A 22951-nucleotide genomic window follows, 5' to 3' on the forward strand; every position below is an offset into this window, starting at 1 on the left:
TAGTCTTCGGCACAACATATGCTTCAAAACGATCGTAGTATGTTTTCAGTACCTTTGATTCAGCCTCGGTAAGTGTCCATGTGTTGTAAATATCTCTCCCTTTTTCACCGATCCAGAGGAGCAGGTAGCTACATTTTCCTCTTCTCCTCTTTCCTTCAGGGGACCCGTGAACATTAGCTCCACATGCTGTTTGTACTTACGCCATGCATCGGGTAAGTTTGTAGACTCCCAGTCCATTCGAGGTGAAGGAACTCCAGAAAAATCCATCTTTTAAGACCATTTACTCTGACACCATGTTTTGTTTTGTACACTTTGTACAAAATAATAAAACGCAGAACCACAGGATGTTTCTTAACATAACTCTTTATTAACTAGTTACAACTCCATGTTAGCCTATCTCCAACCACGATCAACTGCCCACGACCCAACCGTCTGGGTGGTCCCAACCAATCACCGCACAGTATGACACGGCGGCAAAATGCATCCAACCATAACTCAGCATGTATTCACATATGAATATTACAAACTCCATTAACTATCTAACTCCATATAACTCCATTAACTCAATTTAACTCCATCTAACTCCATTAACTATCTAACTCCATCTAACTCCATTAACTCTATCTAACTCCATCTAACTCCATTAACTCTATCTAACTCCATATAACTCCATTAACTCCATCTAACTCCATTAACTATCTAACTCCATTAACTATCTAACTCCATATAACTCCATTAACTATCTAACTCCATTAACTATCTAACTCCATCTAACTCCATTAACTATCTAACTCCATCTAACTCCATTAACTATCTAACTCCATTAACTATCTAACTCCATCTAACTCCATTAACTATCTAACTCCATTAACTATCTAACTCCATCTAACTCCATTAACTATCTAACTCCATTAACTATCTAACTCCATCTAACTCCATTAACTATCTAACTCCATCTAACTCCATTAACTCCATCTAACTCCATCTAACTCCATTAACTATCTAACTCCATCTAACTCCATTAACTCTATTTAACTCTATCTAACTCCATTAACTATCTAACTCCATATAACTCCATTAACTCTATCTAACTCCATCTAACTCCATTAACTCTATTTAACTCCATCTAACTCCATTAACCATCTAACTCCATTAACTATCTAACTCCATCTAACTCCATTAACTATCTAACTCCATCTAACTCCATTAACTCTATTTAACTCCATCTAACTCCATTAACTATCTAACTCCATTAACTATCTAACTCTATCTAACTCAATTAACTATCTAACTCCATTAACTATCTAACTCCATATAACTCCATTAACTCTATCTAACTCCATTAACTCTATCTAACTCCATCTAACTCCATTAACGCTATCTAACTCCATGAACTCTATCTAACTCTATCTAACTCCATTAACTATCTAACTCCATCTAACTCCATTAACTCTATTTAACTCCATCTAACTCCATTAACTATCTAACTCCATATAACTCCATTAACTATCTAACTCCATTAACTCTATTTAACTCCATCTAACTCCATTAACTATCTAACTCCATTAATTATCTAACTCCATCTAACTCCATTAATTATATAACTCCATCTAACTCCATTAACTATCTAACTCCATCTAACTCCATTAACTAACTCCATTAACTATCTAACTCCATTAACTATCTAACTCTAACTAACTGCATCTAACTCCATTAACTATCTAACTCTATCTAACTCCTTCTAACTCCATTAACTGTCTAACTCCTTCTAACTCCATTAACTATCTAACTCCTTCTAACTCCATTAACTATCTAACTCCATCTAACTACATTAACTCCATCTAACTCTATCTATATCAAGACACAAGGCGAGACCCAAGTGCAGACACATGGGGCGGATGGTTGGAGTCTTACAATGTTTATTAATCCAAAGGGGTAGGCAAGAGAATGGTTGTGGACAGGCAAAAAGGTCAAAACCAGATCAGAGTTCAGGAGGTACAGAGTGGCAGACAGACAGGCTCGTGGTCAAGGCAGGAAGAATGGTCAGGCAGGCGGGTGCAAAGTCCACAAACAGGCAAGGGTCAAAACCGGGAGGGCTAGAAAAAGGAGAATGCAAAAAGCAGGAGAACGGGAAAACCGCTGGTTGACTTGGAAACATACAAGACGAACTGGCACAGAGAGACAGGAAACACAGAGATAAATACACTGGGGAAAATGAGCGACGCCTGGAGGGGGTGGAGACAATAACGAGGACAGGTGAAACAGATCAGGGTGTGACAATCTAACTCCATTAACTCTATCTAACTCCATCTAACTCCATTAACTCTATCTAACTCCATTAACTCTATCTAACTCCATTAACTCTATCTAACTCCATCTAACTCCATTAACGCTATCTAACTCCATGAACTCTATCTAACTCCATGAACTCTATCTAACTCTAACTCCATCTAACTCCATTAACGCTATCTAACTCCATCTAACTCCATTAACGCTATCTAACTCCATCTAACTCCATCTAACTCTATCTAACTCTATCTAACTCCATTAACTCCATCTAACTTCATTAACTCTATCTAACTCCATTAACTCTATCTAACTCCATCTAACTCCATTAACTCTGTCTAACTCCATTAACTCTATCTAACTCCATTAACACTATCTAACTCCATTAACTATCTAACTCCATCTAACTCCATTAACTATCTAACTCCATCTAACTCCATTAACTCCATCTAACTCCATCTAACTCCATTAACTCTATCTAACTCTATCTAACTCCATTAACTCCATCTAACTTCATTAACTCTATCTAACTCCATCTAACTCCATGAACTCTATCTAACTCCATGAACTCTATCTAACTCCATTAACTCTATCTAACTCTATCTAACTCCATTAACTCCATTAACTCTATCTTACTCCATCTAACTCCATTAACTGTATCTAATTCCATCTAACTCCATTAACTCTGTCTAACTCCATTAACTCTATCTAACTCCATCTAACTTCATTAACTCTATCTACTCCATTAACTCTATCTAACTCCATGAACTCTATCTAAACTCATTAGCTCTATCTAAGTCCATTAACTCCATTTACCTCCATTAACTATCTAACTTCATTAACTCTTTCTAACTCCATCTAACTTCATTAAGTCCATCTAACTCCATCTAACTTCATTAACTCTATCTAACTCCATCTAACTCCACTAACTCTATCTAACTTCATTAAGTCCATCTAACTCTATCTAACTCTAACTCTATCTAACTCCATCTAACTCCATTAACGCTATCTAACTCCATCTAACTCCATTAACGCTATCTAACTCCATCTAACTCCATCTAACTCTATCTAACTCTATCTAACTCTATCTAACTCCATTAACTCCATTAACTCCATCTAACTTCATTAACTCTATCTAACTCTATCTAACTCCATTAACTCTATCTAACTCCATCTAACTTCATTAACTCTATCTACTCCATTAACTCTATCTAACTCCATGAACTCTATCTAAACTCATTAGCTCTATCTAAGTCCATTAACTCCATTTACCTCCATTAACTATCTAACTTCATTAACTCTTTCTAACTCCATCTAACTCCATTAACTCTATCTAATTCCATCTAACTTCATTAACTTTATCTAACTCCATCTAACTTCATTAAGTCCATCTAACTCCATCTAACTTCATTAACTCTATCTAACTCCATCTAACTCCATTAACTCTATCTAACTTCATTAGCTCCATCTAACTCCATCTAACTCCATTAACTCTATCTAACTCCATTAACTATCTAACTCCATCTAACTCCATTAACTATCTAACTCTATCTAACTCCCTCTAACTTCATTAACTCTATCTAACTCCATCTAACTCCATTAACTCCATCTAACTTCATTAACTCTATCTAACTCCATCTAACTCCATTAACTCTATCTAACTTCATTAGCTCCATCTAACTCCATTAACTATCTAACTCCATCTAACTCCATTAACTCTATCTAACTCCCTCTAACTTCATTAACTCTATCTAACTCCATTAACTCCATCTAACTCCATTAACTATCTAACTCCATCTAACTTAATTAACTCCATCTAACTCCATCTAACTTAATTAACTCCATCTAACTCCATCTAACTCCATTAACTCTATCTAACTCCATTAACTATTTAACTCCATCTAACTCCATTAACTCTATCTAACTCCCTCTAACTTCATTAACTCCATCTAACTCCATTAACTCCATCTAACTCCATTAACTATCTAACTCCATCTAACTCCATCTAACACCATTAACTCTATCTAACTCCCTCTAACTTCATTAACTCCATCTAACTCCATTAACTCTATCTAACTCTATCTAACTCCATTAACTCTATCTAACTCCATCTAACTCCATTAACTCTATCTAACTCCATCTAACTTCATTAACTCTATCTAACTCCATCTAACTCCATTAACTCTATCTAACTCCATCTAACTTCATTAACTCTATCTAACTTCATTAGCTCCATCTAACTCCATCTAACTCCATTAACTCTATCTAACTCCATTAACTATCTAACTCCATCTAACTCCATTAACTCTATCTAACTCCCTCTAACTTCATTAACTCTATCTAACTCCATTAACTCCATCTAACTCCATTAACTATATCTAACTTAATTAACTCCATCTAACTCCATTAACTATCTAACTCCATCTAACTTCATTAACTCCATCTAACTTCATTAACTCTATCTAACTCCATCTAACTCCATTAACTCTATCTAACTCCATTAACTATCTAACTCCATCTAACTCCATTAACTATCTAACTCCATCTAACTCTATTAACTCTATCTAACTCCCTCTAACTTCATTAACTCTATCTAACTCCATCTAACTCCATTAACTCCATCTAACTTCATTAACTCTATCTAACTCCATCTAACTCCATTAACTCTATCTAACTTCATTAGCTCCATCTAACTCCATTAACTATCGAACTCCATCTAACTCCATTAACTCTATCTAACTCCCTCTAACTTCATTAACTCTATCTAACTCCATCTAACTCCATCTAACTCCATTAACTATCTAACTCCATCTAACTTAATTAACTCCATCTAACTCCATCTAACTCCATTAACTCTATCTAACTCCATTAACTATCTAACTCCATCTAACTCCATTAACTCTATCTAACTCCCTCTAACTTCATTAACTCCATCTAACTCCATTAACTCCATCTAACTCCATTAACTATCTAACTCCATCTAACACCATTAACTCTATCTAACTCCCTCTAACTTCATTAACTCCATCTAACTCCATTAACTCTATCTAACTTCATTAAGTCCATCTAACTCTATCTAACTCTAACTCTATCTAACTCCATCTAACTCCATTAACGCTATCTAACTCCATCTAACTCCATTAACGCTATCTAACTCCATCTAACTCCATCTAACTCTATCTAACTCTATCTAACTCTATCTAACTCCATTAACTCCATTAACTCCATCTAACTTCATTAACTCTATCTAACTCTATCTAACTCCATTAACTCTATCTAACTCCATCTAACTTCATTAACTCTATCTACTCCATTAACTCTATCTAACTCCATGAACTCTATCTAAACTCATTAGCTCTATCTAAGTCCATTAACTCCATTTACCTCCATTAACTATCTAACTTCATTAACTCTTTCTAACTCCATCTAACTCCATTAACTCTATCTAATTCCATCTAACTTCATTAACTTTATCTAACTCCATCTAACTTCATTAAGTCCATCTAACTCCATCTAACTTCATTAACTCTATCTAACTCCATCTAACTCCATTAACTCTATCTAACTCCATTAACTCCATCTAACTCCATTAACTATCTAACTCCATCTAACACCATTAACTCTATCTAACTCCCTCTAACTTCATTAACTCCATCTAACTCCATTAACTCTATCTAACTCTATCTAACTCCATTAACTCTATCTAACTCCATCTAACTCCATTAACTCTAACTCCATCTAACTTCATTAACTCTATCTAACTCCATCTAACTCCATTAACTCTATCTAACTCCATCTAACTTCATTAACTCTATCTAACTTCATTAGCTCCATCTAACTCCATTAACTCTATCTAACTCCATTAACTATCTAACTCCATCTAACTCCATTAACTCTATCTAACTCCCTCTAACTTCATTAACTCTATCTAACTCCATTAACTCCATCTAACTCCATTAACTATATCTAACTTAATTAACTCCATCTAACTCCATTAACTATCTAACTCCATCTAACTTCATTAACTCCATCTAACTTCATTAACTCTATCTAACTCCATCTAACTCCATTAACTCTATCTAACTTCATTAGCTCCATCTAACTCCATCTAACTCCATTAACTCTATCTAACTCCATTAACTATCTAACTCCATCTAACTCCATTAACTATCTAACTCCATCTAACTCTATTAACTCTATCTAACTCCCTCTAACTTCATTAACTCTATCTAACTCCATCTAACTCCATTAACTCCATCTAACTTCATTAACTCTATCTAACTCCATCTAACTCCATTAACTCTATCTAACTTCATTAGCTCCATCTAACTCCATTAACTATCGAACTCCATCTAACTCCATTAACTCTATCTAACTCCCTCTAACTTCATTAACTCTATCTAACTCCATCTAACTCCATTAACTATCTAACTCCATCTAACTTAATTAACTCCATCTAACTCCATCTAACTCCATTAACTCTATCTAACTCCATTAACTATCTAACTCCATCTAACTCCATTAACTCTATCTAACTCCCTCTAACTTCATTAACTCCATCTAACTCCATTAACTCCATCTAACTCCATTAACTATCTAACTCCATCTAACACCATTAACTCTATCTAACTCCCTCTAACTTCATTAACTCCATCTAACTCCATTAACTCTATCTAACTCTATCTAACTCCATTAACTCTATCTAACGCCATCTAACTCCATTAACTCTATCTAACTCCATCTAACTTCATTAACTCTATCTAACTCCATCTAACTCCAGTAACTCTATCTAACTCCATCTAACTTCATTAACTCTATCTAACTTCATTAGCTCCATCTAACTCCATCTAACTCCATTAACTCTATCTAACTCCATTAACTATCTAACTCCATCTAACTCCATTAACTCTATCTAACTCCCTCTAACTTCATTAACTCTATCTAACTCCATTAACTCCATCTAACTCCATTAACTATCTAACTCCATCTAACTTAATTAACTCCATCTAACTCCATTAACTATCTAACTCCATCTAACTTCATTAACTCCATCTAACTCCATCTAACTTCATTAACTCTATCTAACTCCATTAACTCTATCTAACTTCATTAGCTCCATCTAACTCCATCTAACTCCATCTAACTCCATTAACTCTATCTAACTCCATTAACTATCTAACTCCATCTAACTCCATTAACTATCTAACTCCATCTAACTCTATTAACTCTACCTAACTCCATCTAACTTCATTAACTCTATCTAACTCCATCTAACTCCATTAACTCTATCTAACTCCATCTAACTCCATTAACTCCATCTAACTCCATTAACTCTTATCTAACTCCATTAACTCTTATCTAACTCCATTAACTCTATCTAACTCCATTAACTCTATCTAACTCCAACTCCATTAACTCTATCTAACTCCATTAACTCCATCTATCTCCAGTAACTCCCACTCCTACCACTCTCCATTAACTCTATCTACCACTCCATTAACTTCTCTGGGCTAGGTGGGACATGACCGTCCTACACTATTCAACAGCCAGTGAAATAGCATGGCGCAAAATACAAAACAGCAAAAATCTCATAATTTCATTTTCTCAAACAATCAACTATTTTACACCATTTTAAAGATAAGACTCTCGTTAATCTAGCCACATTGTCGGATTTCAAAAGGCTTTACGGCGAAAGCATAAAATTAGATTATGTTAGGACATAAACTTCACAAGAAAATCCACACAGCCTTTTCCAAGCAAGGACATGCATCACAAAAACCAAAAATACAGCTAAAATATTCACAAACCTTTGATCATCTTCATCAGATGGCACTCATAGGACTTCATGTTATACAATACATGTATGTTTTGCTCGATAAAGTTCATATTTATATCCAAAAACAGCATTTTACATTGGCGCGTGATGTTCAGAAAATGTATTCCCACCAAAACTTCCGGTGAATGTGCACATCAATTTACAAAAATACTCATCATAAACGTTGATAAAATTTACAACAGTTATTGAAAAAATTATAGATACACTACTTCTTGACGCCACCGCTTTGTCAGATTTCAAAATAACTTTACGGAGAAAGCACATTGTTCAATATTCTGAGTACATAGCTCAGCCATCGAAGCAAGCTATACAGCTACCCGCCAAGTTCTGGCATCAACAAAGCTTTGAATTAGTATTATAAATATTGTCTTACCTTTGCTGATCTTCGTCAGAATGCACTCCGAGGACTCCTTCTTCCACAAGAAATGTTCATTTTGTTCGAAATACTCCGTATTTATGTCCAAATACCTCCGTTTTGTTTGTGCGTTCAGATCACTATCCAAAGGCATAACGCACGAGCGCAGTACCAGAGACGAAAAGTCCAAATGTTCCATTACCGGTCGTAGAAACATGTCAAACGTTGTTTACAATCAATCCTTAGGGTATTTTTAACATAAAACGTTGAAAATATTCCAACCGGACAATAGCGTATTCATTCAAGAAGAAAAAGAAGGAGGGGCGTGCTGTCGGGCTCGCGCATCACCAAGCCCTTTGTCCATAGGCAGTCCACTCATTGACTGAGCTACTATTCTCTGCCCAGTAACAGGAGAATGATGGAAAAACTTTCTGAAGGCTGTTGACAGCCAATGGAGGCCTTAGGAAGTGCAACGTGACCCCACAGACACTGTAGTTTCCATAGGGATTCAAAAGAAGAACTACAATTCTCAGATTTCCACACTTCCTGGTTGAATCTTTCTCAGGTTTTTGCCTGCCATATGAGTTCTGTTATACTCACAGACATCATTCAAACAGTTTTAGAAACTTCAGAGTGTTTTCTATCCAAATATACTAATAATATGCAAATATTTGACTCTGGGCCCGAGTATTAGGCAGTTTACTCTGGGCACGCTTTTCATCCGAAATCAAAAATACTGCCCCTTATACCCTAAAAAGTTAACTATCTAACTCCATCTAACTCCATTAACTATCTAACTCTATCTAACTCCATGAACTATCTAACTCCATCTAACTCCATTAACTCCATCTAACTCCATTAACTCTCTAACTCCATTAACTCTATCTAACTCTATTGTATTAAAGTAGAGAACACAATGAAATATTTCGGGAAATGTCAGTTTTCCACAAATGAGGCTACGCAGTCATTTGTTTGTAACTTCTATTTAACTTCCATATAATGGGAGATTAAAAAAATGTTAGAGATGAGGGACACTTCATTTCCATTTCAAACTTCTTTAATCTACCTTTGTTCAATTATCTTTCCCCACAACACTCTCCTTCCCTCCGGTTGGTTACACTTCAAGAAGTCTCAGTGCATCCTTTGATTTGTTGGTATTGCTTTGTTGGTATTGCCCCTTTCATAAAATCAGGAAGCATCTAAAGGCATTTATCTAGTAGATGACGTAACATTGTATGCTCCCCTGCAACACAATATACAAAGATATGCACATCAGAATGTGTTTGTTTCACAGTATGTCATCAGGTCCAGGTTCTCTTTCTCACCTTTAGAACAGTGTTAACACTACTCGCCTTTCTTGTTTGTGGAGCAGGGAATATCGGCACCAAAAACAACATTGTAGGAAAAAAATGAATAACTCCAGTGTACACGATTTTACCTCTGCATATTTATTGTCAACATTTTGGTACACCTCGTTTTTCAAGACCTTGAAAAAGGTTGGAAAAGGTTGTACACCAAAACGTTGACAGTAAGTATGCACAGAGGAATTGTATGTGCAGGAGTTATGTATTTTCTCTACGTCTCTTTCTCAGCTTGTCATGGTGTCCCGAGCAAGTGAGTAAAAGTCCCCTCTCTGTCCCCTGGAATGGGACCTGCTGCTTGGTCTAATTAATGGGAGGATAGGTTAGGCTCCCTGACCTGGGGTTAAGGTCATATGGTCAGGGTTCGGGTGTCAGGATCTGGCTAGGGATCACAGCATCGATCCTCAGGGGATGTATTTTATCTAAAGTATTGAGTGTGTGTTTCGGTATTTGTCGTATTATGTCATGTGTATGACAGTGCAAATCATTTGTCATTGCTGTATTAAGACCAGAGTAAAATTTGGAATAGTAATACCAAAATGTACAGTATCTCTTGGGGGAGAGTCATTGTTCTATAACAGTCTGAGGTGTTGCGAGGGGATTGGGGAGAGGAGTTAGTCCAGGAGAAGGTTCATGTTCTGTCAGAGCCTGTTGTGTGAGGGCAGGGTACAGCTGGGGGTGATTCTACAGTTGTCCTATAGACTTTTCCAATGAATCAGCTGTTTGCACCATGGCATCTTCACCCCCCTAGGGGCACTGTGATATTTGGGTTTGGAGAGAGGATGAGTAGGCATGACTGAGGTCAAGGGGCCTGATGACAATGTGGCCTACTGTCCCTGTCCCTGCTCCACAGGAGGTTTAGATTGCCTTGGATTCTATTATCTTCTTATGGGAGGTAATGGTTACCCGGCCGTATCCCTAGAAAATATAATCACGATACCATACAACCTTCGGTGGGAGTGTACAGTGTGGTAACCATGGTTACTCCAACCCCAAAAGGATGAATTATATAACCATTGAATTTGTGAGGGAAGGAGAGCAATGGAGTAGTCTTTACTTTACAGTAGCTCATATCAATGGGCTAGTCTTTACTTTACAGTAGCTCATATCAATGGACTAGTCTTTACTTTACAGTAGCTCATATCAATGGGCTAGTCTTTACTTTACAGTAGCTCATATCAATGGACTAGTCTTTACTTTACAGTAGCTCATATAAATGGGCTAGTCTTTACTTTACAGTAGCTCGTATCAATGGGCTAGTCTTTACTTTACAGTAGCTCATATCAATGGGCTAGTCTTTACTTTACAGTAGCTCATATCAATGGGCTAGTCTTTACTTTACAGTAGCTCGTATCAATGGGCTAGTCTTTACTTTACAATAGCTCATATCAATGGGCTAGTCTTTACTTTACAGTAGCTCATATCAATGGGCTAGTCTTTACTTTACAGTAGCTCATATCAATGGACTAGTCTTTACTTTACATTAGCTCATATCAATGGACTAGTCATTACTTTACATTAGCTCATATCAATGGACTAGTCTTTACTTTACATTAGCTCGTATCAATGGGCTAGTCTTTACTTTACAGTAGCTCATATCAATGGACTAGTCTTTACTTTACATTAGCTCATATCAATGGACTAGTCATTACTGTACATTAGCTCATAATTCGCTGGCTTCCCATCAGTACTCAGAGCCCATCAGAGCTCTCCTATGATGTTTATAGCGGTCCACTACACCCATAACCTCCCTCAATATTAGCCTACTACAGTGGTGTAGTGCTGTTGTTTAGGTGTGTGAGTGCAACAATCTGTTAAAAATTACGTCATAACTTCTCAATCAAAGTTTGTACCAACAGATATCTTCCAATTGCAACGTCTGCCCTATGCCCACACATATTGTCTCAAGAAAAGGATATAGTTTATATGTTTATTCATCACATGCTTTGTATACAACAGGCGTAGACTAACAGTGAAATGTTTTCTTACTGGCCGGGCCCTACCTACAAATGCAGAGAGATCACCATGTTAGGCATATGTAATTTCAAAATAGGCCATCATCACTGTCAATTCTTAATGATAATTGTTCACGTTTTACTGGGGAAATGTCCAAACTGCGTCTGCATGCAGATCATTTGATCTCAATCAGTTTCATGGGAATATGCATGTAGAGCTTCTTCAATGACTTTTTTGTGAGAGAATTAGAGCAGATGATTTTAACAAATTATTAGCCTTTCTTGTAATTTGTTTGAATCAAAGCATACAGTATAACCTGCTTAGTGGTGCGCGCTGTGACTATTCAACTTTAGCTAACCATCCTAAAATGTCATTAGAAATGAGGAAGTGTTTTTGGTGTAACAGTATCGTTATAGGCTTACTATGCTATGCTATTATATTTGGTTCTGTTATGTAAAATGCAAATGATTTATCATGTGACCTTGCGGGACATTGATTCATCTTCAGATTTTTTCCCCACAAATATTAATGGAGTTAGATAGAGTTAATGGAGTTAGATAGAGTTAATGGAGTTAGATAGAGTTAATGGAGTTGTGTATTCTCAAATGTAAAAAGTGAGGGAGCTCCCTCGCTCTCCGGCAGCACTACATCACTGGCCTACTAGTAGGTCTCACTTCAGAGCAGTGAGGGTCTGTCTGTTTATTTCAAAGGATCTTTGACCTTCAGAAGTGATTACACTCAAGGGAGTGTCTGTGACCTTCACACCTAACTACAGTATGATACTAGGGTATAACTACCAATATTATTTAGTTACTATTACACTATTCTCTATTGACACTAAGGTATTATGCTATGCTGACTCAGGTTTTAGTGTAGGGCAGTAGATCCAGGGCTGTGTGTATGTGCCTGTCTGTCTGTCTGTTTGTGTGTGTCTGTCTCTTGTATTGGTCTTTAAGTGAATCATGGGGATGGTGTCATGGGGAGGTGGGAAGGGGAGGGTACTGGGAGCGGGCGGGCAGGAGTTTGTTTTTTCTTGTGCTCTCTCCAGCCTTGCAGCGGAGTGTCCCCACCTTTTCCCTTTTCCCTTTGGTCTCAGGCTCTGGGCACAGGTAACAATCCATAAGGATATTATCACAGGTCATGGTGAGAAGTAGAGGCCTCGCCTGCCTCCACATGCCCCCGCTAGTGTGTGTGTGTGTGTGTGTGTGTGTGTGAGTGTGTGTGTGTGTGTGTTTTCCGGGAGGCACTCACCTGCACCTGTCATATGTCCTCCAATCCCGTTGTGTCTTGCTGTTGATGTGGCTGCCTTTTTGCTGCCCTCTGTGACCCCCTGCCAAGCCCCCACGCCGCACGCCTACCCTCCTTTCACTCCCTCCATCCCAGGTGCTTTCTGTCTCTCCAGCCGTTGCCTTGCCAACAGAGCAGCCCATATTCTTTAGCTGGTGATCTGGGAAGGGAAGCAGCATGGGTTGGTCCAGGCTCCATCAGCCATCTCTGGCAGCTGCATGCCACTGCAAGCTGACTGACATGACCCTCACTATGCCCACACACAACCATGCCACATTTTAGCATCACGTTAGCCTCATGTTAGCCTCATCAGTTAGCCTTAACAGTAACATATGGAAGAAGAGAGAAGATGACCTTACCTAACTCTATGTAGTTAGAGTGCTTTGTATGGAGTCCCTCCTGTTAGCCTATTCGTAGTCATTTGTTTTGATGGAAGGAAGTTGATTGAATCAGACTGAGACAGTCATTCCCTGTGGGTGGGACACGACTCTCTAGACATCGACAGCAGGCTTTGGGTTAGATCCAACCTTTAATGAATCAGCATACAGGGAGATCATAGACTAAGGAAGGAAAGAGAAATGGAAAAGATAGATTAGGACTGAGGGCGTAAAGAGGAAGAACAGCAGATGTTGGATATGAGAAAATTGACGTGATTCAGTAAAGATAAGATAAACGGAAGACGAAGCAAGGTGTATCAGTTGTTGCGATGTTTGGCACTTTGACCTCTCCCCCTTCCATCATCTTATGTCTCCCCTCATTCAACCCCCTCCCCTGCAGTCTACGGTGTGAATCCTCCTAACAGCTTTCCCCTCCAATCACAGCTATGCCAATCAAGAGATCCCCCTGGAACCAGGCTCATCCACATGACCTGTTTTACGTGCACTTACCTGTCTGTCTCTGTCTGTCTGTCTGTCTGTCTGTCTGTCTGTCTGTCTGTCTGTCTGTCTGTCTGTCTGTCTGTCTGTCTGTCTGTCTGTCTGTCTGTCTGTCTGTCTGTCTGTCTGTCTGTCTGTCTGTCTGTCTGTCTGTCTGTCTGTCTGTCTACATTCATTGTAGATGCCCCACTCCTTACTCTACACGTGCTCCATTATCTGCCTGTGTCCCTGTCTGCTGTGTCCCTGTCTGTGACTGGGTGTCAACCCGTGTCTGTCTCGTTCTGTCTCTGTCTGTCTGATCTGGATAACTCAGTCTTATCCTCGCCAATTGGATAAACTCTGTCATTTATTTGTTGCTCATTCAACTTCACTGATCACCTACACCTAGGGTTCAGTGATCCATTTGTTTGCTCTACAAGGCATTAAATGGATGTTAGACAGGATGGGGAATGACTAAAGAAATGGGGGTAAGTGGTGTAGGTAGAGTAGCAAAATTCTGGTAACTTTTCCAGAATTCCAAAGTTTTCCAGATATCCTGGTTAAACGATACCAGATTTCCTGCTTATTCCCTCTTTATTACAGGAATCTTCCAACGGGGATTTCTAGAAAACCTGATAATTTTGGAAAAGTTACCCGAATTTTGCAACTCTACCTACACCATTTACCCCCATTCCTTTAGTCATTCTCCTTATAGCGAAAACAAATGGATCACTGGACAGACAGACAGACAGACAGACAGACAGACAGACAGACAGACAGACAGACAGACAGACAGACAGACAGACAGACAGACAGACAGACAGACAGACAGACAGACAGACAGACAGACAGACAGACAGACAGACATGATATGGGACGTAGTCATCCCTAGATTTACATTTTACATTTTAGTCATTTAGCAGACGCTCTTATCCAGAGCGACTTACAAATTGGTGCATTCACCTATAATATCCAGTGGAACAACCACTTTACAATAGTGCATCTAAATCTTTTAAGGGGGGGGGGTTAGAAGGATTACCTTATCCTAACCCAGGTATTCCTTGAAGAGGTGGGGTTTCAGGTGTCTCCGGAAGGTGGTGATTGACTCCGCTGTCCTGGCGTCGTGAGGGAGCTTGTTCCACCATTGGGGTGCCAGAGCAGCGAACAGTTTTGACTGGGCTGAGCGGGAACTGTGCTTCCTCAGAGGTAGGGAGGCGAGCAGGCCAGAGGTGGATGAACGGAGTGCCCTTGTTTGGGTGTAGGGCCTGATCAGAGCCTGAAGGTACGGAGGTGCCGTTCCCCTAACAGCTCCGTAGGCAAGCACCATGGTCTTGTAGCGGATGCGAGCTTCGACTGGAAGCCAGTGGAGAGAGCGGAGGAGCGGGGTGACGTGAGAGAACTTGGGAAGGTAGATTCTCAGATGCAGGCAGCAAAAACTAGCTGAGAGATTGTTTTGTATGTGCATGCCGTTGCTTGCGCTGTACTAAACTGTAGTATAATGGCACAGTAAAACTCTGCATGCCTCTGTATATACATACGTAAGTGAAATCCAGCCAGCCAGCCAGTGTTCATGCAAGGACACAGTGCACTAGAGTTACAGTCTTTCTCTTGTGTTAGGCAGCCCAACCCAACCACAGATACTGGATTTGCATTTGTGGACTGACCCTTCACACAGAGAGAGCCCGACCAGACAGAGACATGTCTGCGGTCCTACAACAGTGACTGACCCCTCAAACGACCAGGAACACAGACATCTGTAGCCTCAACCACAGAATTACTGATACTTCAGGAACCACAATTACCATCCTCCCTCCTCCTTGATAACCCATATGGCTAACATGCCCACATGCATCCTCTAACATCCCTCTGGATTGGGATTAACCTCACTCAGCCTAACGATTAGTTCCTTGTATCTATTTGGCGGTTAACATGTTGTGTGTGTGTTATGTTTATACCCTCCCACACCACATCTTATCCCTCCTTTCCTCTTTTTCTCTCGCTCGCCTACTTCTTTTTCCTGTCAGCCTTTCTGATGTACTGCCTCCAGCCATCTCCCTCCCTCTCTGACTCGTCCTCTTATTTTGCAATCCCATGTCAAGTCCGTTTCTCGTCTCTATTCTTTAGTCCTTATTGTGCTCTCTTACTAAAAGTAAGTCTTGTTTCTTTTGTTTCCAGGCCCCTTATCCTCTCCTATCTCCTCTATTTCTCTTCTAGCTTCAACTGAACTATGCTGTGGTGTCTGTCTCTGTCTCACGTTCATTTGAGTCAGTAACCTCACTTTGTTCATTCTGTTAATCATCCTAGTCTTAACAAAGACAAATCCCCCCTTTCTCTGCAGAGATAAATCTTCAAATCTACTTCTTCTTCTGCACTCATCTTTCCCACAGCACCCATTCCTAATCCCACTTCCTCTCCCTCCATTTCTACAGTGCACCAGCACTCTGTTTTTCCTCTTTCTTCCTCTTGTCATTTTCCAGTGTCTAACCTGTAATTAGTGTTGTCTGTCTATGTGTCTTGACTTGTGTCACCTGCTACAGCTCAGCATGTCTTCTGCTCAACAGACTGTTACAACATATTGTCTAGGAACACTTTTCTCCAACACCCACTCCTCTCCCACCCTGTCCTCCCTCTTTTACTCTTTCGTTCATTAATTGTGTCGATTTTTGTGGCTGTTTCGCAAATATCACACTGCTACATGCTTGTAGTGACTAAGGTTTGGAACTAAGTGTGCATGTATGTATGTATGTATATGTGTGTGTGTGTGTGTGTGTGTGTGTGTGTGTGTGTGTGTGTGTGTGTGTGTGTGTGTGTGTGTGTGTGTGTGTGTGTGTGTGTGTGTGTGTGTGTGTGTGTGTGTGTGTGTGTGTAAGTCACTAACATTCCCGTGTTACTCCCAAGTCTGGGAACATTATCAGTCACATTCAGATCTGGACTCTGGATAGTTCAGCCCTGACACAAGACCTTGCAGCCTCACCTGTGGTGGGAAGCCATCACAGACCTGAGGCTGGCTCTTTGTCTTCAGAAACAGGATTCTCCTAGTGCTCCGTTGGCCTCTCTCTCAGTGTCCTTCCTGACTGTGTCTCTGACCCCCAGCAGGAGCCTGGGTAAACCTGGGAACCAGACCCCAGATGAGGCAGGCCGCCTCGGGAACTCCTCTGTCACAGACCTGGCCAACTCTGTCACCACCAGCGACATTCACATGGTGAGAAAACCTGCTCCCTTCCTCCCTGTCTGTGTTAATGATTGTTCATCTGTACTCCTCTCTGCGTGTCTATGGGTTTGTCCACAGCCACCCACTTGTGGCAGCATTTAGATTTGCAAGATGTCTTAAATGACAAAACATGCTAATTACATGACATTTCCCAACCCAGCTTGGCTATCACAAAGGAGAAACTCAGTAGAATATGCTTTATTCAGCAAAAGCTGGTAATTACGCTGAGAACACAGTGCTGTGAGTGCTGGGTGGACAGGGCGCGGGTGGGGGATGGGCCTGTGTTATTATGTGGGTTGCACGTCTGCGTTATGGAGGTCCCGATGATGCTTAATGATGATACTTTCACTTTGAGGGGGAGCCAACAGGACCTGTCAGTTGGATCAGACCTGCAGTTGGCCATGGTCTCTTTCCATCTCTGGTCTCTCACTATGTGGGTCAAAGACTTTCACTAGGCCTTGTTAATATCTATAAAAAATGTTATCTCTGAGGTACAGTTTTTTTTTTTGGGGGGGGGGGGGGGGTACTACCTATGCAGGAGTTTAGAAGTTTTATATGCGTTTATAAAACTGAGTTCGTTTGAATAATTCCGGTACCCAGAATCAATTCGTCTGTCACAAGAGATTTTTTTTAAATGTATTTTTATTTCACCTTTATTTAACCAGGTAAGCCAGTTGAGAACAAGTTCTCATTTACAACTGCGACCTGGCCAAGATAAAGCAAAGCAGTGTGACAAAAACAACAACACAGTTACACATGGGATAAACAAACGTACAGTCAATAATACAATAGAAAAATCTATGTACAGTGTGTGCAAATGTAGTAAGATTAGGGAGGTAATGCAATAAATAGGCCGAAATAATTTCAATTTAGCATTAACACTGGAGTGATAGCTGTGCAGATGATGATGTGCAAGTAGAGATACTGGGGTGCAAAAGAGCAAAAAATTCAATAAATAAATAAATAACAATATGAGGATGAGGTAGTTGGGTGTGCTATTTACAGATGGGCTGTGTACAGGTACAGTGATCGGTAAGCTGCTCTGACAGCTGATGCTTAAAGTTAGTTAGGGAGATATGAGTCTCCAGCTTCAGTGATTTTTGCAATTCGTTCCAGTCATTGGCAGTAGAGAACTGGAAGGAAAGGCGGCCATAGAGGTGTTGGCTTTGGGGATGACCAGTGAAATATACCTGCTGGAGCGTGTGCTACGTGTGAGTGTTGCTATGGTGACCAGTGAGCTGAGATAAGGCAGGGCTTTACCTAGCAAAGACTTATAGATGACCTGGAGCCAGTGGGTTTGGCGACGAATATGTAGCGAGGGCCGCCAACGAGAGCATACAGGTCGCAGCGGTGGGTAGTATATGGGGCTTTGGTGACAAAACCGGATGGCTCTGTGATAGACATCATCCAATTTGCTGAAAAGAGTGTTGGAGGCTATTTTGTAAATGATATCGCCGAAGTCAAGGATCGGTAGGATAGTCAGTTTTACGAGGGTATGTTTGGCAGCATGAATGAAGGAGGCTTTGTTGCGAAATAGGAAGCCGATTCTAGATTTAATTTTGGATTGGAGATGCTTAATGTGAGTCTCGAAGGAGAGTTTACAGTCTAGCCAGACACCTAGGTATTTGTAGTTGTCCACATATTCTAAGTCAGAACCGTCCAGAGTGGAGGTCGACCGATTAATCGGCATGGCCGATTAATTGGGGACGATTTCATGTTTGCATAACAATCGGTGATCGGCCTTTTTTGATGCCGATTATGGCCGATTACATTGCAATCCACGAGGAGACTGCGTGGCAGGCTGACCACCTGTTACGCGAGTGCAGCATCAAAAGGACCTTGTGGCTGCAAGGAGCCAAGGTAAGTTGTTAGCTAGCATTAAACTTATCTTATAAAAAACAATCAATCTTCACATAATCACTAGTTAACTACACATGGTTGTTGATATTGCTAGGTTAACTAACTTGTTCTGCGTTGCATATAATCAATGCGGTGCCTGTTAATTTATCATCGAATCATAGCCTACTTCAACTTGATGATTTAACAAAAGCGCATTAGCGAAAAAAGCACAATGGTTGCAATAATGTACCTAACCATAAACATCAATGCCTTTCTTAAAATAAATACACAAGTATATTTTTTAAACCTCCATATGTAGTTAAAAGAAATTCATGTTAGCAGGCAATATTAACTAGGGAAATTGTGTCACTTCTTTTGCATTCAGTGCAAGCAGAGTCAGGCTATATGCAGCAGTTTGGGCTGCCTGACTCGTTGCCAACTGTTGAAAGGCCATTTATTCCTAACAAAGACTGTAATTAATTTGCCAGAATTTTACATAATTATGGCATAACATTGAAGGTTGTGCAATGTAACAGTAATATTTAGACTTGGGGTTGCCACCCGTTCGATAAAATACGGAACGGTTCCGTATTTCACTGAAAGAATAAATGTTTTGTTTTCGAAATGAGTCTTTATGGATTTGACCATATTAATGACCAAAGGCTCGTATTTCTGTGTGTTTATTATATTATAATTAAGTATATGATTTGATATTTGATAGAGCAGTCTGACTGAGTGGTGGTAGGCAGCAGCAGGCTTGTAAGCATTCATTCAAACAGCAGCTCTTAGCAATGCTGGGATGCACAGCGCTGTTTATGACTTCAAGCCTATCAACTCCCGAGATTAGGCTGGCAATACTAAAGTGCCTATAAGATCATCCAATAGTCAAAAGTATATGAAATACAAATGGTATAGAGAGAAATAGTCCTATAATTCCTATAATAACTACAACCTAAAACTTCTTAACTGGGAATATTGAAGACTCATGTTAAAAGGAACCACCAGCTTTCATATGTTCTCATGTTCTGAGCAAGGAACTTAAACGTTAGCTTTTTTACATGGCACATATTGCACTTTTACTTTCTTCTCAAACACTGTGTTTTTGCATTATTTAAACCAAATTGAACATGTTTCATTATTTATTTGAGACTAAATTGATTTTATTGATGTATTATATTAAGTTCAAATAAGTGTTCATTGTTCATTCAGTATTGTTGTAATTGTCATTTATTAGAAATATATATATATATATACATAAAAATTGGCCGATTAATCGGTATCGGCGGTTTTTGGCCCTCCAATAATCGGTATCGGTATCGGCGTTGAAAAATCATAATCGGTCGACCTCTAGTCCAGAGTAGGATGCTAGTCGGCTGGGCGGGTGCGGGCAGCAATCGGTTGAAGAGCATGCATTTGGTTTTACTAGCATTTAAAAGCAGTTGGAGGCAACGGAAGGAGTGTTGTATGGCATTGAAGCTCGTTTGGAGTTTTGTTAACACAGTGTACATAGAAGGGCCAGATGTATACAGAATGGTGTCGTCTGCGTAGAGGTGGATCAGAGAATCACCAGCAGCAAGAGCGACATTGTTGATATATACAGAGAAAAGAGTCGGCCGGAGAATTGAACCCTGTGGCACCCCCATAGAGACCGCCAGAGGTCCGGACAACAGGCCCTCCGATTTGACACACTGAACTCTATCTGAGAAGTAGTTGGTGAACCAGGCGAGGCAGTCATTTGAGAAGCCAAGGCTATTGAGTCTGCCGATAAGAATGCGGTGATTGACGGAGTCGAAAGCCTTGGCCAGGTCGATGAAGACGGCTGCACAGTACTGTCTTTTATCTATGGAGGTTATGATATCGTTTAGGACCTTGAGCATGGCTGAGGTGATCTGTTTGTTAACTTGGCTTTCAAAGATTTTAGAAAGGCAGGGCAGGATGGATATAGGTCTATAACAGTTTGGGTCTAGAGTGTCTCCCCATTTGAAGAGGGGGATGACCGCGGCAGCTTTCCAATCTTTGGAGATCTCAGACGATACAAAAGAGAGGTTGAACAGGCTAGTAATAGGGGTTGCTACACTTTTGGCAAATAATTTTAGAAACAGATTGTCTAGCCCAGCTGATTCGTAGGGATCCAGATTTTGCAGCTCTCAGAACATCAGCTGCCTGGATTTGGGTGAAGGAGAAGCGGGGGTGACTTGGCCAAGTTTCTGCGGGGGGTGCAGAGCTGTTGGCCGGGGTAGAGGTAGCCAGGTGGAAAGCATGACTAACCTTAGAAAAATGCTTATTGAAATGATTGATTATCGTAGATTTATCGGTGGTGACAGTGTTTCCTAGCCTCAGTGCACTGGGCTGCTGGGAGGAGGTGCTCTTATTCTCCATGGACTTTACAGTGTCCCAAAACTTTTTGGAATAATGCTACAGGATGCAAATTTCTGTTTGAAAAAGTTAGCCTTAGCTTTCCTAACTGCCTGTGTATATTGGTTCCTGACTTCCCTGAAAAGTTGCATATTGCGGGGGCTATTCGATGCTAATGCAGTACGCCACAGGATGTTTTTGTGCTGGTTGGTGTGGTGTGTGAACATATTATGTTAATAATATGATTGACCTAGTGTTCTGACACTCACATGGTCTGGGGGTGGAGAGATGTGTAGGTGGGCTCAGTATGTGGTTGTATTTTGTGGAGGTTCTGTATCTATGTGGGTTTCAGGCGAAGCGATTGGGCAACAAGTACAAGAGAATAAAAATAATGAAAAAAACAGATTGACCCTGAAAAATGTTGACAACTGTAGGTGGGGAAGATTTCAGGAGAGCTGTCTGAAAGACGATGTGTGCATGCATGCGTCCATGTAAGTATGTCTGTGTGCGCATGTGTGTGTTTGAAAGACAGACAGACATCAGACACCTAGAGAGTGAAGGAGGAGAGATGATCAGATTTAGAACGGGAGGCAGAGCAACAGCGAGATGTGTCGGAGAGAATACAGAATGTGAGATTAAATTCCAGGAACTGCATCTTGGGCCAAGCCTCTGGTCCCTCTCTATCAGATAGCAGCCTTTTAACTGCATTTCCTTCCCTCCCTCGGGGCCCAGCTCCAGTTAGGCAGGGGGTCTCTCTACTCACAGAATATCTCCTGCCTCTCATCTCCAGATATGCCTTCTCCCCCATCGCTCCCTCCCTTATCGCTCAGTAAAGCCCAGACATATGACATAACATTATCTGAACGTTAGGCTAGCATGATGGCACGTGAGTTCCAGTGCTGTTTGGCTGCCCCCTTGTGGATGAGAAATAAAGCTCCTTGTTCACCTTGGGTGTCCATGTCCCTGAGTGTTTCATCTGTGTGTTCCATGCTGGGAAAGGGTGGGGGTAGTGGGATGAGGGTTGTTGAGTGTACATAGGGAGAATCTCAATTGCATACTCCTCGCGTCCTCTCTCCTTTCTCCTCGCCTCCTTCTCAAAACCCATTGGATGAGAGTGCCAGAGGTCCCTCCCCTCTGACCTTCTCCTCCAATGGGTTTTGAGAAGGAGTCAAGGAGAGAGGACGCAAAGAGTATGCAATTGCGATTCTACCATCGTATAGACTGGATAAATATTAAAGTGCTCTGCTGGTGTTCTCTCCCAGCTCTCTCCGGGCTCAGAAGAGGACACAGAAGGGCCTGTGGTTGAGAAGCTGGGCCGGATTCAGTTCAGTGTGGGCTACAGCTTCCAGGACTCCACCCTGACCGTCAAGATCCTTACGGGCCAGGAGCTCCCCGCCAAGGACTTCTCTGGCACCTCAGACCCCTTCGTCAAACTCTACCTGCTGCCTGACAAGAAGCACAAGCTGGAGACCAAGGTCAAGAGGAAGAACCTCAACCCTCGCTGGAACGAGACCTTCCTGTTTGAAGGTCAGACTGTGAAATCACCCTGCACATAAGGTTGTGTACCTAATGGTGCCCTATTCCGTATATAGTGCACTACTTTTGTCCACA

At 40.5% G+C, this 22951-nt stretch overlaps 1 protein-coding gene across 3 annotated transcripts in view; it reads left to right on the forward strand.

Moving 5' to 3' along the window:
• Positions 1-22951, forward strand: part of LOC106587514 (synaptotagmin-7) — a 110425-nt gene that overhangs the window by 80039 nt on the left and 7435 nt on the right. For 2 of the 3 annotated variants that reach the window (XM_045708163.2, XM_082969554.1), the window contains 2 exons: positions 17029-17137; positions 22603-22867. In XM_045708163.2, coding sequence (XP_045564119.2) covers positions 17029-17137; positions 22603-22867 — 374 coding nt within the window. The remainder of the gene's footprint in view (positions 1-17028; positions 17138-22602; positions 22868-22951) is intronic. The other variant, XM_045708164.2, reaches the window with a different exon arrangement.

This window comes from Salmo salar, chromosome 26, assembly GCF_965601325.2.
Source record: "Salmo salar chromosome 26, fSalSal1, whole genome shotgun sequence".
NCBI lineage: Eukaryota > Metazoa > Chordata > Actinopteri > Salmoniformes > Salmonidae > Salmo > Salmo salar.